At 49.2% G+C, this 24,896-nt stretch overlaps 2 protein-coding genes across 14 annotated transcripts in view; one reads left to right on the top strand and one right to left on the bottom strand.

Moving 5' to 3' along the window:
• LOC100357610 (protein PBDC1) overlaps positions 1–24,896 on the bottom strand; it is a 453,980-nt gene that overhangs the window by 347,339 nt on the left and 81,745 nt on the right. The window lies entirely within an intron of this gene.
• SEPTIN6 (septin 6) overlaps positions 8,201–24,896 on the top strand; it is a 76,109-nt gene continuing 59,413 nt past the window's right edge. For 7 of the 11 annotated variants that reach the window (XM_089324721.1, XM_070067094.2, XM_008272933.5 and 4 more), the window contains exons 1-2: positions 8,201–8,529; positions 24,288–24,402. In XM_089324721.1, coding sequence (XP_089180847.1) covers positions 8,500–8,529; positions 24,288–24,402 — 145 coding nt within the window. In that variant the 5' untranslated portion in view covers positions 8,201–8,499. Of the gene's footprint in view, positions 8,671–8,773; positions 8,983–24,287; positions 24,403–24,896 lie in introns of those variants that run through there. The other 4 variants (XM_070067096.2, XM_070067097.2, XM_089324724.1 and 1 more) reach the window with 2 other exon arrangements.

Genomic DNA, 24,896 nt, shown 5'->3' on the forward strand with positions numbered 1-24,896 from the left:
ATGGGCACTGGTTCGAGTCCCAGCTGCTATACTTCCAATCCAGCTCTCTGCTAATGTGCTTTAGGAAAACAGTAGAAGATGGCCCAAGTCCTTGGACCCTTGCACCCATGTGAGAGACCCAGAAGAAGCTCCTGGCTCCTGGCTTCGGATAGGCCCAGCTCCAGCCATTGTGGCCATCTGGGGGGTGAACCAGTGAATGGAAGAGTTCTCTCTCTGTCTCTCTCTCTCTGCCTCTCTGTGACTCTGCCTTTCAAATAAATAAATAAATAAATCTTTTTTAAAAATTGTACTTTCTGTTTCTTTAAAAATGTTCTATAATTATTTAAGAGAGAGAGAGAGAACTCCCATTCACTGGTTCACTCCCCTAATGCCTGCACTGGCCAAGGGTGGGGCCAGGGCTGAATCCGGGAGCTGGGGACTCAGTACAGGCCTCCCATGTAAGTGGCAGGGGCCCAAATCCTGGAACCATCACCTACTACCACCCAGGATCTGCATTATTAGGAAACTGGAGTCAGGAGCTGGAGGTGGTAACCAAACCCAGGCACTCTCCTATGAGATGTGGGTGTCCTAATTTGTCCTAACTGGTTTCTTAATTGCTAAGCCAAACTCCCACCCTTGTATTGCTTTATACAGCCCACAGTGCCTACTGCAATGCCCTATATATGGTAGATGCTCGATACATTTTACAAAAGTGTACTCTAGGACTCTGCTAAGACTGCTGAGGACTAATTTTAGCAAACAAGAATTGTTTGAGAAAATACAAAATTATGTTATTTGTCTAAATCAGCATATGTAAGCCATGATATGAGGATAACTAGCATATCATGATGTGGGCAGGAAGCCCAGGCTTCTTTCTATTTCTGGCTCTTGCCAATGTATAATTCCAGCCTAGGCCTACTGCAGTATCCTAACTGGCCTGCTTCTCTCTAGTCTTGTCTTCGTTCAATCAATTCTTCATGTGGTCATCTAAGTAATTCACATAAATACAGATCTTGTTGCGAATACCCATTCACACAGTGGTTCTCCAGCCTTGGTGTGCATGGAACCACCTGGAGGGCTTGTTATGTACCCATAGTTCTTCTCCCCTGCAGAGGTTCTGATTCAGCAGATTTGAGTTGGGGCCTAGGCCTCTGCACCTGCAAGAAGCACCATACGTAGTCCTGTTGCTGTTGGCTCAGGTGCCACCCATTAAGAAACAAGGCCTCAAAGGCTCTTTATTCCCTACTGGGGGAAACTTCAAGGGCACACAAGGCCCTTGGTCGATGGTCCCTTTCCATGCTGACTCTATTCCCTCTATAGTCCTCCACTCCCATGTCATTTCTCTTTTTGTAAAAAGATTTATTTATTTATTTATTTATTTATTTATTTATTTATTTATTTGAAAGGCGGAATTACAGAGGGAGGAAGAGAGGGAGAGAGAGGGGGAGAGAGAGAGAAATCTTCCATCTGCTGATTCACTCACCAAATGGCCACAACAGCCAGGAGCCAAGAACTTCATCTGGGTCGCCCACATGGGTGGCAAGGGCCCAAACACTTTGGGGCTGCCTTCCCAGGCACATTAGCAGAAAGCTGGATTGCAAGTGGAGTAGCTGGGCTTGAACCCACACTCAAATATGGGATACTGGCATACCAAGCAACAGCTTCACCTGCTGCGTCACAGTGCCAATCCCCAAGCCCTAACTCATTTAATCACCCGCTGCTCCAACCTTTACCCCAAGCCGGAGCCAGAGTGACCTTTCAATATTGCCGGTATGCTCGTGTCACTCCTCTGCTTGAAACTCTTCAGTGGCTCCTCGCCATTTAAGGGACAGTTTCTCCAACTGGCTTAGGTGGCCCAGCATCTGCATGTCATGGTGTTCTTTCCAGAACGTCATGAAGTAATCAATATATTAAGTCTCACCATATGAAATCAAATAGTTTTCAAAAGAACACTTCTTCTAGCAGAAAATATGTCTACATTATGTGTGTGCAATATGAAATCATAGCCACAAGCACAGATGTCCATGAAAAAAATAAACTGTTGAATTAAGCATGATCAGTACTGGGATTGTCTGTTTAATATTCATTTGCTACTTGTTCATCCGTTTTGTTGCTTGCTAGAGATAAGCAAGAGCATCTGTCAAAGATTTAGGGAAAAGTTATGGTTAAAAAAGTTAGAATAAGAGAAATTTCTACCCATCAACTGATTTTTTTTTTTTTTTTTGCACTATGAGCATCCCATTTGCACCAGGCATAGTTCCAGGCACTGCACTGACTGAGTAGGCATTGTCCCTGGAGAGCACAGCTTGAGAACCCTTCTTCTGGAGCTAAAACGTCTAAGCAGTTTGGTTTGACCAGTGTGACACGGTCCATGAGATCTGGCCCCATCTTATCTTCCGGTCTCATTTATAGCCACTGTCCCCCCACCCCCACCCCACCCCGGGCCCACTGCCTCCAGGCTTGTCATTCCCTAAGTGTTTTCTGGAGCTTCTTTTTGTGATTTTCACATGTGCTGCTCTCTCTACCTCCCAGACTGCTGAATAAACCAGTACTCATTCTTCAGAATTCAATCCGAAGGGCTTTTCTTTGAGGCGCCTTTCCTTCTCAGGGTCTCTTCCACCCTGGGGATCTTGCTCCTGCCTGATCGCATCACGTATCACTGCCTGGCAGCTCCTGAAGGTCAAGGTGGGAGTTGTTGTCACCTATTCCTTCTTGAGTCTTCTGGTACTTAGCACAGTCACCAATGTGCAGTCAGGATTCAGTGAGAATTTCTAGAATGAATGCAACACTGTATTGTAAAAACTCCACAAGGGTCCCCCGAACTCCCTTCTTTGGCACCCATTCTGCAATCCTAAGCACTCCACACCTTCTTGCTGCCCATCACAGAAATCCATCAGGATCTGCCACTGTTGGCAATGGCCCAGGCTTCAGACGTCCCTCAGTATCCTACCAAAGCTTACCAGTCCTGTGTCCTAACCCACCTCGGCTCGACTTTCAGATAAATCAATGGTTCTCGAATGTTAGCATCAATCAGAATCCCCTGGAGGACTTGTTAAAACACAGATTGCTGACACCTAGTCATAGGAGGTGCTGATTCAGTAGGTCAAGGGTAGGGACGGAGAATTTGCATTTCTTATAACTCCCCAGGGGGCCAGTGCTGTGGCACAGCAGGTTAAAGCCAGCCTGCAGCACCGGCATCCCATATGGACAACGGTTCGAGTCCCTGCTGCTCCACTTCCAATCCAGATCTCTGCTGTGGCCTGGGAAAGCAGTAGAAGATGACCCAAGTCCTTGGGCCCCTGTACCCATGTGGGAGACCCAGAAGAAGCTCCTGGCTCCTGGCTTCAGATCAGCTCAGCTCTGGCCATTGTAGTCATTTTGGGAGTGACCCAGCAGATGGAAGACTCCTCTCCCCTCTCTAGCTCTACCTCTCTCTGTAATTCTTTCAAATAAATAACATAAATCTTAAAAAAATTTTTAAAAAAGGATAACCCCCCAGATGGTGCTGCTGCTGCTGCTGCTGCTAGCCGAAGACTATACTTAGAAAACCACTGGAACAAGCCAGTGTAAAACCAGGGGCAGCAGGGAATAATGCACAAAGGAATCCTTAGTTCATCTTCACTGGGTCCCTTATCTGAGTTTCTAATTCCGTTGACACTATGGATTTGGTTAATCCCAGATCATTTCGCTTCTGTTTCTCTTTGTCTTCCTCCTTCAACTTTCTTTTTTTTAAAGATTTATTTATTTGAAAGGCAGAGTTACAGAGAGGCAGAGACAGAGAAGTCTTCCATCCACTGGCTCACTCCCCAGTTGACCGCGACAGCCGGAGCTGTGCCGATCCGAAGCCAGGAGCCAGGAGCTTCTTCCAGGTCTCCCACATGGGTGCAGGGGCCCGAGGACTTGGGCTATTTGCTACTGCTTTCCCAGGCCATAGCAGAGAGCTGGATTGGAAGCAGAGCAGCCGGGTCTCGAACCAGTGCCCATATGGGATGCTGGCGCTGCAGGCAGCAGACTTACCCACTATACCACAGTGCCGGTCCCTCTCCTTCAACTTTCTGAGCTTGCTTTTCAGATTGTTCTCAGGGCTTCTCCTCTTGAGACTAACTCTTCTGTCTTTGTCTTTTCTCCTTTCATAAAGCTACAGTTTTCGGGACAAAGCCATTTCCTGAGCTCTGAGCTCCGACTCACTGCCCTCTTCTCCCTCCCTCCCTGTTCCCTTCATGGCATGCCTATCCAGTGGTAGTGTCTATCTAGTAATCAGAATGAGCTTTCTAAAGCTTGGCTGCAATCAAGGCCCACTCCCATCTTGCGGGGGTAGCCATTTCCCCTCTCGGGCCGGGGAGTCTGGCTCCACCAACAATATAGCATGCTAATGCCAGTCACCTGCTGGCCCCAGGAAGTTGCAGCTTGCTCCCACTTCCTTATGGACAGTGGAAATACTGAAAATGCCTCATTTGCACACTTCCGGCCATGCCTTCAGTCAGCAAACATGGATTGAACACCTGCCAGACACTGTGCTGGGCCCAGGGGACCTGGCAGGGACACATTAGACATGGACACATATTCACAGCAGTGTCTAAGCATTCAAAATGCCTCAGCTTATATAAAGGGGGTCTTTTGGCCCCATTCATCTGCGGGGATAGACACTTAAGGAAGAAAACCCAACAGCTGACTGCTTGTGAGTCCTTGGGTCTCCTCAGACCCCCCACCCCTACCCTCTGTCGTCCCTGGGCCTGGAGAGGTAACCCAGGACCAAAGAGTAGACACACAGATCTAAGGAGTTTCCATACCTTTTTGTTGAAATAAGTGTTATAATTTATACCTCCCAGTCACTGGCCCATTGTGTTGAGTAAGGCAAGCGATGTAAAATAGAAAACACTAAGCTAAGCCCTCTTTACACACACACACACACACACATATACACACACTGAAATACACACATGGACATGTAACACACAAAACTGGCATACAAACCTTTACATACATATCAACACGTACCAAACACGCACACACAAACACACACACTGACCCACACTCCAGGGAAAGGGAGAGGCCCAAAGACCCCCAACCCACTCCACCCCATCCCCACCCCCAACCTGGCAGAGGTTTGCAGGCGTGGGTGGCAGGTCTTGCAGGAATCAGATGGTTGCAGGAGACTTGAATTACACACTTGGTTCTATCTACAAGGTCCGGCGTTTTCGATCAGGAAGCCTTGGCCAGGTTCTGGGAGTCTGTAGGGACAGGCAGGCGGAGTTGGGGCACACAGGTTGGACATCAAGGATTCCGTGCTCAGGTGCCCTCAGCGCTGGCCAGAAACTTGGATCCAGGGTCCCCTAGGAGCGCTAGGCTGGAGGGTTCCGAGCACAGGAGTTGGGAAGGCAAGCAGGGATTCCTGGGGAGCCCCACAGCCCACCGGTACCCAGTGGCTTAGCCCTCCCGGCAGCAATTCTCAGCTCTGGCTCCCAAATGCAGGCTTCTGTCCTCAGTACCCAAACCCCAGGTCCAGATCACATCCAGTGGCCTCAGGCCCTTTCCTGTTGGCCATGCCCCACCTTTGCAGGGGGAGAGCTGTTTCCCTGCCAGATGCCAGCCAATCACTTTGAATCCCCGCCCCCATCCGGGTGGGGCCCAAACCGCACAGAGGTTCCTCATATTTAGCCCTGGCCCCTAGTGTTGTCTGTTGTCGCCACCCTAATCCAGGCCCCGGCCCCTCCCCCAGGCCCTGCCCAGTTTCAGAGACTCCAGCTGCCCCCCTTTGCCACCGCCATCTGCCCTGCGGTCTTGTGCCATCTGTCTCACAAAACTCCCCTGTTTTGGTCCCTGACTGTGCCAGGCCTCTCTCTTCAGGCCACCGCTGGGTATCCAGAACAGTGATGGATCAAAGTGGACAACCTTCTTATTCTTCCTCTTCTTTTTTAAAAGACATTTAAAGACATTTTAAAGACATTTTTAAAGACATTTGAAAGAGCTAAAGAGAGAGGGAGAGATGAGAGAGAGAGAGAGAGAGAGATCTTCCATCTACTGATATAATGCCCAGATGGCTGCAATGGCTGGGGCTGAGCCAGGCTGAAGCCAGGAACCCGAAACTCCATCCACATTTCCCACAGGGGTGCCAGGGCCCAAGCACTTGGGCCATCCTCCACTGCCTTCCCAGGTGCATTAGCAGGGATCTAGATCAGAAGTGAAGCAGGGGCTGGCGCTGTGGCATAGCAGGTAAAGCCGCCACCTGTAGTGCCGGCATCCCATATGGGCACTGGTTCAAGTCCCAGCTGCTCCACTTTGGATCCAGCTTTCTGCTGTGGCCTGGGGAAGCAATAGAAGATGGCCCAAGTCCTTGGGCCTCTGCACTCACGTGGGAAACTCAGAAGAAGCTCCTGGCCCCTGGTTTTGGATCGGCGCAGCTCCAGCCATTGTGGCCATCTAGGAGTAAACCAGTGGATGGAAGACCTCTCTTTCTCTCTGCCTTTCAAATAAATAAATAAATCTTAAAAAAGAAGAAGAAGAAGAAGAAGAAGAAGAAGAAGAAGAAGAAGAAGAAGAAGAAGAAGAAGAAGAAGAAGAAGAAGAAGAAGAAGAAGAAGAAGAAGGAAGAAGAAGAAGAAGAAGAAGAAGAAGAAGTGAAGCAGCAGCGAGTACTCTAACCAGCACTCATATGGGATGCTGGTTGCAGGTGGCAGCTTAACCTGCTGTGCCACAATGCCGGCCCCAGGGGGCACCATCTGAGTACTTGGCTATACATGACTATCCGTACTGCTAACCCATCATTGCGTCTCTCCTTTCTGCATGCTCCCTCCCCTCCCCCATCTGAATCTTCTGTCTCCTGTTTAGGAAACTCTTTACTGAGTACCTCCTGGATGCCAGGCTCCACCCTGGGCACTGAGCATGCATTTTGCAGAGCCCTTGTTCTCAAGGCACCCTGGGTAAGTGAAGAACTAGTTAGAGTGTGACAAGCACTGTCTGGCAGGTGGACTCAGGGGCCAAGGAAGCACTGCTTGAAGCCATTCCATTGCCTTGCCTCTCCTCCGAGGCCCCACCCTTCTCCCCATCTCTCCCTGGTTCCTACTTTTCTTTCTCCCTCTGCTCTGCCTCCCTCCTCAGCAGCTCCTGCCTTGGGCCTCTGGGGAGTATCATCTTGTACCCAGGTTTCCCACATAGGCCTGCCACCTCTCCCCATGCCAGGTCCCTGTCTGAGACCAGGAGGCCTGGCCTTTTGAGGAGTGGAGTGTCCCGCCCACTGAGCCCTGGGGCATGCCAAATCCAAGGCAATTCTCCAGTCACAGGCAGCTAGCAAGGGGCCAATCCCGGCAGAGAGGGGAGGGTGTCAGGGCTGGGGAGGTGGAGAGATGTGGAGAGTAAGGGACTGCGGTTGGCCAGAAGGAAAAGGAGGGCAGGCACAATCCCTGCCTTCTGAGGTTCTCTCCTTTGCTGCGCGCTGTCCGCTGCCTTGTCCCGATCTGAATTCATGTTAAGGGGAAATCTTAGCGACTCCAGGCTACCTCGCATCACCTGCCCCTCCATCCGGCTCATCAGAGCTGGGGACTCCCCATGAGCCCTGGCTCTAGGAGAGGTGGGTAGCCTGAGCCTCTGCTCTCATTGAGCATCTAAAGCTGGTTGGAAGAGAGGAGGCATAGATTCTGTTTGTATTAAATACCCAGTGGTGGTGAGCTGAGCTCCATGAAATTATAGTCCACGGCACTGGAGGCTTGGGAATCCCGGGGCAGAAGGGACATCTCCCGACCCCTGGCCTAGGACTCCACAAGTCACAGTTCAGTTGCCGGCCGCACTGCGGCTGGCCCCCAGCTGCCCCTTTCTAAGCTCCACTGTGGAGCTGCAGGTGCTGCAGCCCCCTCCCCCTGTCCCCTGCCTCACCCAGGCTTCAGCAATGTTCTCAGGCCATGGATGGGGTGGGGAGGGGACACAGTGGATCACTGAGACTCCAGTGTCCAGCTCTCCCATCCAACCACCCCGGGATCTCAATGGAATGGATGAGAGGGCACAGGGGGCTAGGAGCAGAGGGAGGAGGACCACAGAGCTCAGCCACCACCGAACTGAGGGCGAGAAGGGGGAGGGGCAGGGGCTCCCTTCCAGCCTTCAGGGTCTGGAGACTCAGGGATGTAAAGGAGAGCAGGGGGGTGTGACAATTCAGCAGAGGTCGGGACGTACCATGGAGCCTAGTGGTGGGGGGGGCAGAGGACTTGGTCACCGAGGGGAGCCCCCGCCCCCCTTCGCAGAGGCCTATGGCTGGGGTTGCACCGAGAACTAGAACTGGGCTCGCTGTAGGGAGACGGCGGCACGTTAAATCCACCCTCTCCTCACACCCTACTTCCGAGGGGGTGGGCGATAGAGGCGAGGTTGGGGTTGGAGCAGCGGTGAGGGGGCCCCTCCCTTGCACCTCCCCCCACCGGACTTGGTCGCGCCCGAAGTGTAACACTTTCTCTTTGTCGGAGGAGCTCCTCTGTTTCCTGTGCAGTAGCTCCCGTTGCGGCGGCGCCTGTGGCAGCCCTGGCGGACGCAGGAGCGATGGCAGCGACCGATATAGCTCGCCAGGTGGTGAGTGCGGGGCTTTGGTATCAGCGTCAGGGCCGGGAGCCTGGGGAAGGTCGAGGAGACCCGGCCACCTCCACCGCCACGGAGAGGAGGGCATTGGATAGCATCTAAGAGCCGTGGTACGGCGGGACTTCTGCTCCAGGGGTCAGTGTCCCAGTCCCCCTAGCAGTCCGGGGAACCGGTGGTGGCGGGCTGCTGGGGCTGGTGGCCACAGCCTACGGGCCGGCGGCTGAACTTGCATTGCCGGAGTGCTGCAGTAAACGCCGCCACCTCCCTCGCTGCAGCTGCAGCCCAGCCGCTGGGGCGTTGCCGAATGAATGGCCGCACGAGCTGCCTAGTGCTCCCGGGTCCCTGGCACTCTGGCCTTGCCGCTCTCCTTCGCACAGCTGCCGGCCGGGACCCCGGCCTGTTCAGGAAGAGGGACGTAGGACTGGGGCTAGCCTGGGGCCGAAAGCGGTGAGTGGCGAGGGGGGCGGGGAGGTGACTGGCTGGGGTAAGGTTTCTCCATATGCATTGCATATGTGACTGCGTCTGTGTGTATCAGTGTATGCGCGTATCTGTGCACGCGCGCGCGCACTTCTGCCTGCCGGGGCGGCCGGGTGACCCCAGATGAATCTGCCTGTTAGAGTGTGCTCACCTCTGATGTATGTCCGTGTGTCCGAATGCCTCTCTGTCTGCTCGTGCTGTGTACCTCTGGGTCCCATTTGTGCGTGTTTGCGGGGTGCAGTTCGCGGGCCTATTGCGTATTTTGGCGTATTCCAGAGCGGGCCTCTGGGGGTCTGTCCCGAGTGCATGTTTAACTCGACTGGGCTTGTGAGCCAAAACCTGGGGAGCTGGCTTCCTTCCACGGGGACTCGGGAAAATAAGTGTGAGACTTGCAAAAGCGCCGCTGTCTCTCTTTTCGTTGGCGACCAACTCTGGAAAAAACATCTTCATTTACAAAACTGAAGTTTTCCAGGCTGGGTTATGTAGGGAAATCATACTGAAATGACCTGAGGTTCCATGGTGGTTTTTTTTTTTTTTTAGACCAGAAGTTGGTTGTAAAGGGAGGAGGTGATTCCATTTGAGGGGAAACCTAGCTTTTCTACCCATCCTTGAGCACCTGGTATTCTAAGAAGCCCACCTACACTGAGGTGAGGTAGAGCTGGTCAGATCCCAAGACCCCAGATATTACTTGATGAAAATCTCCAAACCACACAAAAACTATTTTAAAACCTTGTAGCTTACTTGTTTAGGGAAATCGTCCATCCAGTGCAATTCTAGTGCAAAACAAAACAAAATAAAGAAAACACACCCACCTCTAGGTATTTGTTGTAATGGAAATGGATTTGTTTTAAACATCTGGATCCGGAATCTGATAGTATTTTCTCTAGAGAAGATCTGTTGATCTATTCGATCTTCTTGTCCCAGTTTGGAAGGGGCAGGGTCGTTTCTTGGAATCCCCCCGCCCCACACACCTCAACACAGCTTTCTATGTAGTCAGGATGTGGAAGAACCAGGCGTCGATAGGAGACAATGGTCTGTGATGATGGAATTTGAGAGAATTCTCTTTCCCTCAAGACTGACACTGTACTACTTCTTGCTTTCGTGTTTCGAGGCCTCTGGGAGTGATTTGCTGCTCCTCGTTACCCGTATTTGAGAGCTTGCATAGCTGAAGTAGAAGGGCAGTCACCTGGATTACACTCATTCCATGTTTAGTGACCAAAAATGACATGAATAATTTTTCTTGTCAGCTAATGAATTTGCATCGATCTGTCCATACTCTCCCCTTGCCTGGATTAGGTCTGCAGGCAGTTGTTGCAAGGGGGAACATTCCAGAAGGTTGTGTTTCATCTCAGGCACAACTTTAGCAATCCCAGGTCCCCTTTGTTCTGCAGATGAGGGCTCTAGGGTGGTTTAGGGCCACTTGGTTTTCTTGGCATGGTTCCAGTTTGCTCTGGCTGGCCTTGCCGTTCTGTGTGATGAAGAACATAATTGTACACCAGACTCTGAAGCTGGAGGAGCAGCCCAAGCGCTTGAGACCTTGTTATCGTGATAAATGGGTTTCTGGGAAAACTGACGTCACTCCCCATGCCTCCTCCCCCCATCCAGGGAAGCTCTTGTTTATGTGTCATTTGTCTCTCTGCTCTCTTTTGTGTCTGCAAGTAATTGTAATTCACCAAAGGAAGATGGAATTAACTCAAGAGACCTTGGATGGGTGGTTGCTGCTGGTTTCTTGCAAGGAACATTTGTCCAGGGCTTGGGAAGAGAAGACTAGAGAAGAAACCTGAGTGTGGCTAGCATAGGAGCTATTTGTAATGAGGTCTGAGACATGTTGTCATGTTGAGTCGCACCCTGGTGTAGATGGGAGATGTCCTTTCCAGGGTCAGGTGAGGGTCACTGTGGCTAAACACCCTTAGTGCCTAAAACAGGCCTTAGAGTTTCTGGGGAAGGTCTACATTTGGACATGGATACAACTTGGAAATTCAACCGTTAGATACATAATATCAGGATACTTCAAAAAGTTCATGGAAAATGGAATTCAAAGTTGTTTATTTTGGTGCAAAACCTTTTTGAAATTCATGCATACCAGGGGTCTTCAAAAAGTTCATAAAAATGTGCATTTTGAAAAAAACTGTACATGGTTTTTCAAATTTTTCGCACCAAAATTTTTTTTCCCATGAACTTTGAGGTGCTCTGGTAACAATTCCATCCGATTTGAATGAAAATCATCAAGGATTCTGTCTACCAACACTGTTTCTCCACTGTGTCCAGCACTAAAGCTAACCCATGACAACTATACAAAAAAAAAAAAGGTAGTAGACACGATCCATGGCTTTTAAGCTCACAGCCTAGTTGGAGAGACAAATTGTGGACACTGAAATAATCAGAAAATTATGGACGATCCTTAGGATACCCCATTGCACCCCCTTGCCTGCAAGATGGTGAGGGCTGCTATTAATACTGTCTGGAAAGGTTACCGACTTGCTTATGGCTCTTCCACTGTGCTGTTTCTTTCAATGTTGCATTTTGGAGCCCAGGCTATATGTAAGTGCTGGCCCACAGGGAGAAGATTTTGTTGATTTTGGCTTGACTGTAACCTACAATGTGAACAATGATGCTTTTTCCTGTGGCAATTTAGGTAATGGCTGTTCTCCCTAATGAAAGACCGGGTGGAGGCTCCATGTGCCCTAGAAAGTTTGGCCTGGGGCCAGTGTCCCAGGCCAACTGCTTACAAGTGGGGCAGAGATTGTTACTGCATGCTGCTCTTGTTATCAAATGGCCATTACCCTTTGATTTCCCCTCGCAGTTCCCTGCCTCAGCCATGCCTACCCCCCCACCCGCACCTGAAAGGTGATCCTATACTCCAAGCAGAGAAAACAAAACCTCCATGTTCACCCATGGGTCTACTGGAGATTCAGTCCTGAAGAAAATTTACCTGGCTCCAAATAAAAAAAAAAATTGAAGATAGATGGGCAATCATTACACTATTTTTCAACTTTCCTGTGTGTCTGAGAGTTTTCAAAATAAAAAGTTAGGAGAGAATGAAATATCCCCCAAACACACATGTCTCCTTTTTTTTTTTCAAGTTTACAATCTAGCAGTGGAGACTGACCCAAATAACTATACAATTATCATTGTAATAAGTGCCACACAGGCAGAGACTGCCTGCCACGAGATGTCATTACAAGGGACCTACTCCAGCAGTGGATGGGGACACTGGGTGACAGAAAGGCTTCCTGAGAGCTTCAGACAGGAAGTGGGTAGCTGTGCAGATGGGGGAGATCTTACCTCTTCTCCTGGGCTGGGAACATTTCATTTGTTAATTTACCAGCTTTTATTTTCATTCATCCATTCATTGTCTTTATTGGGCACGAATTCCGCCAGGCCCTGTGCCAGGTGCTGGGGATGTCGTGGTGGCCAAGGCACGCAGGAACTCTGGCCTCTCAGAGCTTCCAGATGAGAGGCAGGAATAAGCCGTGTTTCCTTTTCACATCCTAAATCCTGCACATGTGGTAGTGGTTTCCTTATTACAAAACTCCATCACAGCAGAATGATTTGTCTGCATAGGAGAATGAGATTTTGATCTGCAGTCATGTGCATAACATTGACTTTGTGGAGTCTCTGCTGTCAATTTTCTATTAATTACGAGCTTTGTTACACAGCTCGGTCCCTCCCTTTGTGTGCTAGAAGGGAGCAAACCCATTGCACTAGACTGAGCAAAACTAATTAAGAAGATAGGTCCCCTGGAAAAAGGTATTCCAAAAGTAAATAGGACTGATTTCTGAACTTGCCTGGGTTTCTAGAGTCTCATTGCCACGGTTTAGCATTAGCATGAACAACTGAGAAAGACTTTGAGTTGCATGTTGTGGAACGGGGTGGGGTTGGGGGGCGGGGAGGGGAAAAAGAGAAAACTGCAGATCTATGGAACATGTTTCTCTCCACTATCTCAAAATGCTTCCATCTGTATGATTTCATTTTTCCCAACAGCTTCCTGGACAAGTCTTATTGTTCTCTTCATTTTATGGCTGCAGGGAGACCAAGTGACTTAGTCCAAAGCGGATGAAGCACTCAAACACCTACCAGATGACACTGATTCTTTTTTTTTTTTCAAATGATGTTTCTAAGAAACTAAAATCCTGCCCTGCCCCCTTCCCCCTCTTCTGATTGTGTTTCTCCCCTCCCCGATGCCCAGCACCCTCATAGGGATCAGAGAAGAGTATACTTGGGGGATTTGAAGACTGATGCTAAAAAGATTCTCAGCTTCAATCCAAGATAGCACAGTCACGGGTTGTGTGGGTTTTCTTTTTTTTTTTTCCTCTCCATATTGCTTTAAATAAAAATCTTGGAGCCACCAGCCATGTAACGATGGGTTATTTTAAGTAACAACTGGAGGGGGGGGTGCAGAATAAATGAGAAAGACAGACCCTTCCTCCTGACTTTGGCAGGAGGCGGCCTGTGCTGTGGGCATTGGAAGTCGTGGGCTTCTCGGCTCCCCGCACATGCTCAGGAGGGTGAGAAAATAATGTTACCCCCTTCTCCGGTGTCTGTTCATTAGAGGCAGCCATCTGCCGAACCACGCAGCGGGCTCTCAGCTGGCCCGGGAGTCGGGTCACCCATTGCTCTCACTTCAGGTGCCTGGGGGCGGGGAGGGTGGGCATTTGCAGGCCTTCTCAGGGACAGGCCTCAGGGCTCAGCTTTCCCTTGCCAGGGCCCTCTCTGACCCCTCGCGAAGGCCCTGGGGTAACAGGAGCAGAACTGTGCTTTCGCGGCCCTGATGAGGTGTGAGGTGGTGTTCGGTTTCCTTTCACAGCGGAGGCCCCTAGCCCTGAACACTGGCGCTGAGGCAGGAACTAGGGTTTTTTTCTTTCTTTTTTTTTTTTTTAAGCTCCCCATTAAACGAGACCAGATGGAGGCAGAGGCAAATTCACACTCCCCAGAGGGCAGTTGGGCATTCACCCAGAGGCCTGTGGGTAAACCTTTGCTTTTCTTTTTCTTTCTTTTCCTTCCTTCCTTTCTTCTTGTTTCTTTTCTTTTTCTTTAACAGATTGGAGGTAACAAAGGCTAGAACACCCAGGAAACTGTTGAGATTGCCTGGCTTGAAGGCGATTTGATTTGTCTGGCTTGTGTGGGAAAGTTAACCAGTCCTGACCACGAGTTGCCCTGCTCTAGGGTAGAGATCATTTACCTGCACTCGGGCTTGTGGCATTAGGTAGGGGCTCCCAGCTCTGGGGCTCTTGAGCGGAGCTGGCAATTGGCCAGGCTGAGGCTTGGGCCAGAATCAGAAGAGGAGGGAAATGGGAAAGAAAAGGAGGGGAGAGGATAAGGAGAAAGGAGCACAGGCCCTTTGTGGCGTCCACTGCCTCAGTTGCCTTCTGTGGGCCAGAGCCTCTTGGTGAGCCCACGGGCTTCTGCGTCGCGTTGCCTGAACCTTCTGCTGACCAGCATCAAGGGCGATGTTCCAGACTTTCAGCAGTGTGCAGAGCTGCTTGTGCCTCTTGAGTCAGCGTTTCCATTTAAGTGTGGCGTTCTGCTTGACAGGGGCCTGGATCCTAGCGCCGCTCCTCACCACTAAAATCACTCTGACTCCGGACAAGTCACTTCCTCTCTCCGGGTCTCTGTTTCCCTTTTTGCAAAAAGAGCCGATTGGATGAGGTGATCTTTCGGGGCGTTTCCAGCCCTTAGCATTGTATGGTTCTTCTGTTTCCTTGTCTTCCAGCCTAGTTTCTTTTAGGCCTTTGCCTGCTTCTGCTTCCAAATGAGGTGGCAGACTGGAACTCCACCCCTTCCCTGCTCTGACTCCTTGAGCTGGGTGGGGAGAGAGTTGGCGAGAAGGCTGCTGTCTGCTTTCTGCTCAGCAGGGGCTCTGTAAGTGGACTAGAAACAGCACTCCAGCCCGGTCTGTCCGGGCAGGTGTGGATAGCTATTGTCTTCCTATGAAGGTACATGACAGCTGAGTGTTCGTCTATTGAATCCCATTTTCAATGCACCAGGAGAGCTGGCTAGTTAATGGAATCCTACTGTGAATCCTTTTATAGAATGAAAAACCACTCTGGAATTTATCTCTGTGTATGTATTTGTGTGTGTGTGTGTGTGTGTGTGTGTGTGTATTTGAAGGTTTGCTGTGTTTTTTTCTTTTGATTTATTTATTCATTTGAAAGGCAGAGTTACAGAGGGAGAGACAGAGACAGAGATCTTCCATCTGCTGGTTCACTCCCCAAATGGCTGCAATGGCCAGGGCTGGGCCAGGCCAAAGCCAGGAGCCTGGAGCCCCATCCAAGGCCTTGGGCCCTCCCCCGCTGCTTTCCCAGGCACATTAGCAGGGAGCTGGGTTGGAATTGGAGCATCTGGGAGTGGAGCAGCACTTGAACTGGTGCCCATATGGGATGCCAGCACTGCAGGCAGCAGTTTGACCCACTATGCCACAGCACCGGCCTCTTATCTTGTACATCAGAGTTTCATCTATTGGATTTGCCAAAAATGGCCCATCCACCCTCTCCCTGTATGGTAGGGTGGTCTCCCTTGTGCTTCCTAGGGTCCCCACGCTGCTCCTCCACTGAAGAACATTCTCGACGGTGCTTAAGGGCACTGCCAGTTTTTGCAAGGCTTATTTCTCCTTGGGACCACCCCCAGATTTCTCTCGGCCAGCACAGGGCGTTAGTACTACTGTCAGTTTCTCTTGCCCTGGCATAATGAGCATGAGGGAAATCCTCATATCTGACGTGCTGGGTATATTGGAAGTGTTGTTTTATGTTTTTTTTTTTTTTTTTTTTTTTGAAACCTCTGAGAAGTTGACAGGGCTTTTGTGGTTCATATACCTGATGAAAGGATGGCTTCCATTCCCTTGACAACACTGGAGGCAGCACATGGGCTATGAGCCTCCTGATATCAGCTCAAGACTTTTAGCTGCCTGTTCCATTATATGTGATTTTGACTTCTGGTTCCCATGAATCTTTATAATTGTAAGTGATATTCGTTATGCATATTATATGCAATAAGAAGTTAGAATGAGAATAGGGTTTTATTGTATTGTAAAGTAAATATCTTATATACCTTAAAACTGCCCAAAAGCTGAATGCTCTGATTAACCAAATTTTCTGGCCATCTGTGAAGGAAGCACCCTTTCTGGGTGTAGTTTAGGGTTTTTCTAAAACGTCTGAGGTCACTCTCCTGCCTGGCAACATGTCACTGTAGAATCTTTAAAAAAAAAAAAAACACCTTTTTCCTAGTTATAAAATTGAAATATGCCTATTGAAGAAAATTTGGAAAACACAGAGAAGCAAACATCACCAACAACCCTTCTACTCCAGAGTAACCAGTGTCATGATTTTGGTGTCTCTTCTTCCATTCTTTTCAAACGTGTGAGTATACTTTCCTGCCACCATTGAGATGACTCTCTAAGATGTGCTGGTTTTCTGTTGCATTTGCCTATCAATATTCAGTGAGTATTTCCTCACTTCCTTAGGTTTTCTTAGACAACTTTTTTGTCAGCTACTTAATAGTCCATTGGGCATCGTTGAACTGGTGAACTGGCTTTGGCAGTCGTGGGGATTTGCAGGCTCTCACAGAGATTCAGTATTAGGTGGGGAGAGAGTTGGAGAGAAGGCCAAGGGGAGAAAGTTTCCGCAGAGCTCGGCATCAGCAATGAGCTCCCAACTTTTTGCTGTCCTCCTTCAGAATAGCAGCTATTAACTCAGTCACCCCGGTTTGAAATGGGGACCCGAGATTCTCCACTGACACAAATGTACCCTCGGTTCGCAGAGGCCTCACATACTGTTTGCTTACTCCACCACTGAGGTCGGAGGAGGTGCAGGGAACCTGGGTGGGTGGGTGGGGGCTACTCGGTGCTTATGCATTTCTTTATTTTCAGAATAACAGCAGTGGGGGAGAGATGCACAGCTGCAAGCACCATAACTCGCGCTTCGTAATGGGAACCTTACGAACATTCAATTAAAAAACGAAATCGGTGTGTCCTTGGGGGAGGAGGAGGAAGAGCAAAAGAGCAGTGTTTTCTGCCCGTGACATGAGATGTGGTATAACGTATTGCAAAACCGCAGGTGACTGCAGAGGAGGGGAAAACAGGAAGTGTGACTGGGGCGGGCTGTGGGCGCTGTCCCAGTTCTCAGGAGCACTCTTTCATTTTGCCTGCCTTTCAGCGCCTCTCAGGCTCTCTGCATCCTAATTACCCCTGCTGCAAAGCTGAGCGAAGGCTCTCTTTTCTGCTATTAAAAATCTTTTTAAATTACACAGGTAATACGTGAATACTTGCTTGCTATAAAAGAGTCCAACAATACGGCAGCAGCCTGCCTGCCCCTCTGACTGGGCCCCTCTTTCCATTCCCCCACCAGAGATAGCCACATTTCTCCGGTTGCGGAGTATCTTTGCAATCCTCTATCACATTCCTTGTAAATACACATATACGGGGTTTTGTGTGTGTAAGGGCTCATATATGGTGCTTGTTCTGCAACTTGTTTTCTACCTTATCATGTGTCTTGGAAAGATTCACATCAACGCATACAGAACCACCATTTTTCCTTCTAGTGGCTGCAGAACATTCTAGAATAGGCATGTGCCATGATGTAGTTAAATATCTTCCTGGTTTTGGACATTTAGGGTTTTGTTTTTTCTAGTTTTCCTGTATTATAAACAACACTGTAATGAATTTCCTTGTGCATAGATCTTTGGCCAGATTTGTGCATTCCTGCAGGTAAATTCTGAGAGGAGGTTGCAGGGTTATGGGTGGTGTGCAATTTACAATTTTGGCGACTGATCTTTCTGGCATCTTAGTTCAAGTCTTGAACCTGGCATCAACTGCTACTCAAGATGACAGCTTGAGGTTTTAGTGTCAGACATGCTGGGCCAAGCTGCCGGTTCCATCTCCTCTTGGGTACACTGTAGTCAAGGAACCATTCAATTAACTGCAATCAAAGTAATCAGGTTCTCAATCAATCAGACCACCTTAAGGAGAAAGAGGAAAGAGATAAGATATCAGGGGCTTAGAGAGGAGGAAAGAAACTTCCAGAGGTCTTCCTGGGGTCAGTTTACATTCAGCCCAGTGTTTTGTCCTCTCTACCGCTACACATTCAGCTTTGAACAATGAGGACTGATACTCATAATGAAGACCTTGGTATCTTACAAGATTCTTCAAAGCAAGAGTTCATGCTTGCTAGACAGGATTTTCTAAAGCAGGAACTACACAGATACAATATTGAAGTTCTCTCTTTTTTTTTTTAAGGATTTATTTATTTATTTGAAAGTCAGGGTTACACAGAGAGAAGAAAAGCAGAGAGAGAGTTCTTCCATCCGATGGTTCACTCCCCATTTGGCCGCAATGGCTGGAACTATGCTGATCTGAAGCCAGGAGCCAGGAGCTTCCTCTGGGTCTCCCACATGGGTGCAGGGGCCCAAGGACTTGGGGCATCTTCTACTGCTTTCCCAGGCCATATAGCAGAGAGCTGGATTGGAAGTGGAGCAGCCAGAACTCAAACTCAAAAAGCTGGCAGCTTAACCCACTAAGCCAACACCAGTCCCCAAAGTTTTCTTAACCACAAGAGATTGAGACAAAAATTTTTGCTGCTCAAATCTTGAGAAGCCAGAAAAACATATTAACTAGTCCCATGCCCCTTTCTTTGTCCACAACATCTTCAGTTAATTTTGGTATAGTGGGTACTAAGTAAAAGATACAGAAGAAGTAAGGATTCTCAGGGTCATCAGTGACCTTCACCAAATCCAAATCAATGGCCATTTCTCTGCAATCCTTCTTTGTTTTAAAAAAGGTTGATTGATTTATTTGAAAGCTAGAGCAGTAGAGAGAGGCAGACACACACACACACACACAGGTCTCTTCCATCCTCGGGTTCACTCCCCAAATGGCCATGCCAGCCAGGTCTGGGACAAGCTATGAACTCCATTCAGGTCTCCCACGTGGGTGGCAGGGACCTTGTCTCTGCAATTGTTCTTTCCCTTTGACTTCTGATGAGGGAGAACTGTTGGATCCTCTCTTTACTTTTCTGATCATTTCCTCTTCTTGGAAGAATCCTGTCCATCTTTCTGTCCTTACTCAGGCCATTTCTTATATCCAGTCTTCAGCTCTTCTCTCTCTGAAGAATATATCCAGTTTCATCTCTCTGATTCAGTCCTGAATTTATTTCACAGTCCTGAATTGCCCCAGAGCCTAAAATCCCACATTGCTAACTACTTATTAGATTTCTTCTCCTGGATATCTCACCATAAAATTAAAACTACCTTATATTCTTTAATATATGAAATGCTTTGACAAATCCAAAAGAGAAATACAAGTAGATAAAGGCAACTACAGATACACACACAACACATACACAGTTGAACAATAAAAAAATGCTCACCCTCAGTAATAAAATGCAAATTAAACAACACAATGTTGCTTTTCAACAAAAATGGTTAAAAAGCATCAGAGGGGCCAGCATTGTGGCGCAGAGGGTTACGCCACCACCTGCCATGAAGGTATCCCTTATCAGAGTGCTGGTTTGAGTCCCAGCTGCTCCACTTCTGATCCACCTCCCTGCTAATGTGCCTGTAAAAGCAACAGAAGATGGTCCAGGTGCTTGGGCCCCTGCTGGAGAGACGAGGCAGCCTGGCCCAGTCCCAGCTATTGTGACCATTTGGGGAGTGAACCAGGCGATGGAAGACCTCTTTCTGTCTCTCCCTTTCTCACTCTGCCTTTCAAATACACAAATCCTTTTTTTTTTTTTATTTAAAAGCAAGACTTATTTAAGTCAGAAGTCTTCTAGCAAAGTGGCAAAACCTGAAGGGGCTGGTATTACTGGGGTTTTTAAGTACAATTTTGGGGAAGAAAAAAACCTTGAGAATCAGGTTGACATTTAGTTACAAAGCAAGGACAAAACCCATCAAAAGACCTATATGTTTGCAAATTAAGACAATGAACCTTGATTTCCTTTATAAAATCTAAAACCTGATCAATGTAATTTTTAAAAAAAATTTTTTTATTTGACAGGTAGAGTTATAGACAGAGAGAGAGACAGCGAGAAAGGTCTTCCTTCCGTTGGTTCACCCCCCCAAATGGCCTCCATGGCTGGCGCTGCACCTATCCGAAGCCAGGAGCCAGGTGCCTCCTCCTGGTCTCCCATGCGGGTGCAGGGGCCCAAGCACCTGGGCCATCCTCCACTGCCCTCCTGGGCCACAGCAGAGAGCTGGACTGGAAGAGGAGCAACCGGGACTAGAACCTGGCGCTCACATGGGATACCAGTGCCGCAGGCTGAGGATTAAACAAGTGAGCCACAGCGCAAGCCCCTCAATATAATTTTTAAAATAACACTGATTTAGGGGCCGGTGCTGTGGAGTAGCAGATAAACCCAGTACCTGACATCTCATAGAGATGCCGATTCAAGTCCTGGCTGCTCCGCTTCCCATCCAGCTTCCTACTGATGTGCCTGGGAAGGCAGTGGAGGATGGCCCGGGTGCTTGGGCCTTTGCTCATGTGAGAGATTTGGAAGAGGCTCCTGGACCCCAGCTTCAGATCGGCCCAGCTCCAGCTGTTGTGGCCATTTGGGCATTTGGGCAGTGAACCAGTAGATGGAAGACCTCTCTCTGTCTCTCTTCCTTCTCTCTCTCTCTCTCTCTCTCTCTCTCTCTCTCTCTCTAACTCTGCCTTTCAAATAAATAGATAAATCTTTAAAAATAAAACACTGATTTGAAACCAAATGTCTTGGGCCAGCGTTGTGGTGTAGCAGGTAAAGCCGCCGCCTGGGACACCGGCATCCTATATGGGTGCCGGTTTGAGTCCTGGCTGCTCCATTTCTGACCCAACTCCCTGCTAATACACCTGGGAAAGCAGCAGAAGATGGCCCTAGAGGGAGACCCAGAGGAAGCTCCTGGCTCCTGTCCTCAGATTGGCCCAGCTCCAGCTATTGTGGCCATTTGGGGAATGAACCAGTGGATGGAAGATAAATCAATCTCTCTCTCTCACTCTCTCTCTCTCTTCCTCCTCTTCCTCTCTGTAACTCTTTCTTTCAAATAAATAAACCTTTTTTTTAAAAAAAGATTTTATTTATTTATTTGAAAGGCAGAGTTACAGAGAGGGAGAGGCAGAGGCAGAGAGAGAGACAGGTCTTCCATCCAGTGATTCACTCCCCAAATGGCCACAATGGCCGGAGCTGTGCTGATTCGAAGCCAGAAGCCAGGAGCTTCTTCCAGGTCTCCCATGTGGGTGCAGGGGCCCAAGGACTTGGGTTGTCTTCTACTGGTTTCCCAGGCCACAGCGGAGAGCTGGATTGGAAGTGGAACAGCCAGGACTTGGACCAATGCCGATATGGGGATGCCCGCACTGCAAGCGGTTGCTTTACTCACTACATCACAGTGCCGGCCCCTCATATATAAATAAATCTTAAAAAAAAAAAAAACACACACCAGACTTCTCAATGTCCCCACTAAACAAGTTCACTTCCCTGGCTTTCCTCTTTCTTTCTTAAAGATTAATTAATTTATTTGACAGGCAGAGTTACAGAGAGACAGAGAGAAAGGTTTTCCATCCGCTGGTTCACTCCCCAAATGGCTGCAATGGCCAGAGCTGGGCCAATCCAAAGCCAGAAGCTAGGATTTTCTTCGGGTCTCCCACGTGGGTGCTGGGGCCCAAGGACTTGGGCCATCTTCTGCTGCTTTCCCAGGCCATAGCAGAGAGCTAGATCGGAAGTGGAGCAGCCGGGACTAGAAGCAGTGCAGAAGGCGGGCCAGCATCGCAGGTGACGGCTTAATCCGCTACCCCACAGCACCGGCCCCATGCCTTCCCTCTTCGTATCCATGATGCTATCACTCCAAGCTCCTTAGATGTTTAGTCAGCTTTGATTTTTCCCTCACTCTCTCTGCCCAGTCACTCATTGAGTCTCATCCCTTCTTTAGGACCTGGCTGGAATTTAGTTCTTCCTTTTGAGTTCCAAGCCATGTCAGTTCACTTCAGCTGGCGTTTATTGCCCCAGTGTCGGGATGTCACTCTAACTGTTCAGTGTTATTGGAGTGTCTCGCTGCCCCTCATCTCTCTTTCAGCCAAGGACCTTTTGAAATGGATCTTTCGAAAATACTGCCTTGTATTCTGGACCTCTGTGCTCAAAACTCCAAATCCCCCCAACCCAAAGCCCATACTCTTTTGTTTTGCTACTTAGGGCTCTTTACAGCGTTGTGCCTAGTGGGGGATAATTCTGGGCACATGGGAGGTGTTGGGTGGTGAGTTTTTGACCGTGAAATAGAGCTTTCAGAAGAAGGTGTGGAAGCTCTGCCCACTGCTCTCCACTGGCTTCAGTTTGAAAATGCCGTTTCTCTCCTTTTGGCACTTGGACCAGAAGCTTTGAAGCACTTGAAGTTTCAATGCTGCTGAATTTGGAGACAGGAAGAGGCAGCCGGGGGCGATAAAACATGGCTCAGGAAACCTCAACTCTGAGGCCGTCTCAGCTTCCGATGCCTGCTACGTAGGAGGCTCCGTCGAGGAAGCCTGTTAAATCCCTCCCTCCCCTGCGTGGTTGGGGCCCGAGAACCAGTAGTAGGACCCTCCCTCAAACTTTGCCTTAATGAAGAGAAGAAGGGGAAACGGGCACGGGGAAGTGGAAAGGGGTGAATGTAGAAGGAAGCCTGTAGTGACGTGGGCTCCTCCTGGAACTCCGCTGTCCTCAGGTAGGGGCCCAGAATAACGCACTCGGCCTAGATGATGCCATGCGGTTGTCTGTTGAGAATGCCCCGCTGGGGAGTGCGTGCAGTGAAATGGGAGAGGGTCAGGAACTTTCCAGATGACAGTTACCGGCGCCAGCCCTGTGGCTTGTTCTTGGGGGAGCCCGTGATACCAACGGGAGTGGTATCCCAAGCTGGGCAAATGGGCTGCTTAGGAAGCGGCTCCAGCAATGTTGGCTGCCACCGCGAGGCTCCTCCACCGTCGCAGCCCGCCCCTTCCAGTGTGAAAGTGCACCCTGATTACTGAAGAGCCTACTAGTCTAAAAGCAGGTCCAGTCCGCCATAAAAGCTGCCTACTGGCGCAGCCTGGGATGCTGGTGCAGACCTCCTGGCACTAAGTGTGCCTTTCTTGGATTGCTCTTGGCATTGCTCTCGTTATGGAGAGCTTGGTGCAGCCCCACCCGACAGAGACTCTGACTCCTTACATAGTCTACTCCTCTAGCTTGGCTGTCTCTTCTCCCCTCCCCACCCCTGCGGCCCTTGGCAGTTGGCACGTTTCTTGAGTACATGCAGGCCCCTTTTGTCCTTCTGCCTGGCTCTTTGGAAGCCTGCCGCAGTTTGAGACTCTCCCTGTTTTATAAAACCATTAACTATAAGAAGCTCTGGGCCTCGCAGGCAAAGCAAACACCCTCTGCTTTCCAGGGCTGGGAGTGGCCTGGCTGACCCCGATGGAGTAAAGGGAGCAGGGAGGAGGCCGTGGAAGCCGCTCCCTCTGGCTAGAGGGAGCCATGTGTTCCCTGGCACTCCAAGTCAGGTTGGAGCGCTGAGGATAACCTCAGGGCAATGAGAAGAGCAGGTACTGTTGACTGAATGCTTCCCACATGCTAGAAGACACTATTCTAAGTGCTTGCGGAGCGTTTTCCTCTGTAGTCTTCATAGCAACTGCAGGTTTCTGATTTCACACATGGGGCGACTTGAAGAAGTTAAGTCACTTGCCTGAGATCACACAAGCAGAAGGTGATGGAGGTGGGGCCCGACCTCAGACATGCCTGACTTAAAGGCCTGTGCGTTGAACCTTTGCACTTTTGTAGGTCCCTACAATGTCCTAGAGTGCGGATTAATTGCTTTATAAAGTCTCTTTGTAATACTTACAGATCCCTTATGCATGCACTGGGCTGGTTATATGAATGAGCACGTTTGAATCTCCCAGTCACCTCTAAGATAGGTCATCTTATATGACAGACATGGAAGGAAATCGAATCTCTGAGAGGTTACCTAGCTGGTGAGTGTAGATTTAGCTCAAGTCTGTGAGCATTCAGGGCCAGCATTCTCCTCCTCTGCCCCTGCCTTGCTGCCCTTGATAAAGCCTCTTTGCAGTTTGCTCTGTCTGGAGCTGTGGAGACAGACATCCAGTACTGAGCTTAGAGAATGCCTGTGCCCAGGAGCCCTGATTTCCAAGCTGATGGGCCATTTTGCTTTGAGACTGGGAGTAGCCGAGGGAAGAAATGACATACTGGGCTCTGGAGAGTGTTACTTCCTAGCACGAGGAACATTTGGATGGAGAAGCGAATCTCAGATGGCTTTTACACACATTTTCATTTTCACCTCTCCCTCTCCTTCCATATTAGGGTGAAGGTTGCCGAACTGTCCCCCTGGCTGGACATGTGGGGTTTGACAGCTTGCCTGACCAGCTGGTGAATAAGTCAGTCAGCCAGGGCTTCTGCTTCAACATCCTGTGCGTGGGTGAGTATTTCCATAGCAGGAAATTCTATTACAGAATATGGATCCTTAATGGCTGGATGTGGCTTTGCAGGTAATTAGGTTAAATAATGTGTCATTCTGATCTGGTTGGAAGAATGTGTCCTCCCCTCTTCTTCTTTTAGCCCTCTGTGTCTTTTTAGTAGCAGTGGTTGTTACCAGTTGCTCCTTGGCCAGATCAGAATATGGGGCCACACTTTGGGGGAAACTGAACTATATGAAACTCAGTGGACATTATATAAGGGAGCTGGCTCGCTTAGTTACCGTTAGTAAGTTCATTTTGACTACAGAAGACAAGATGCAGGGCAGAGTTGAGAGGGAGGTGATGGCTGAGGCCTCTGCATCTTACGCTTGGTACAGTTTGAGCTCAAGTACAGAGTTCTTTTATTCCTCTTGCCTAGATCTTGACTCTGAACTTGTGGGAACCTCATCTTAGTCTCCTCTGTGTGCTGATGGAAGCATACAGAGTTCAGTGATGT

This window comes from Oryctolagus cuniculus, chromosome X (assembly GCF_051225735.1).
Source record: "Oryctolagus cuniculus isolate XC-2025 breed Fujian yellow rabbit chromosome X, ASM5122573v1, whole genome shotgun sequence".
Classification (NCBI taxonomy): Eukaryota; Metazoa; Chordata; class Mammalia; order Lagomorpha; family Leporidae; genus Oryctolagus; species Oryctolagus cuniculus.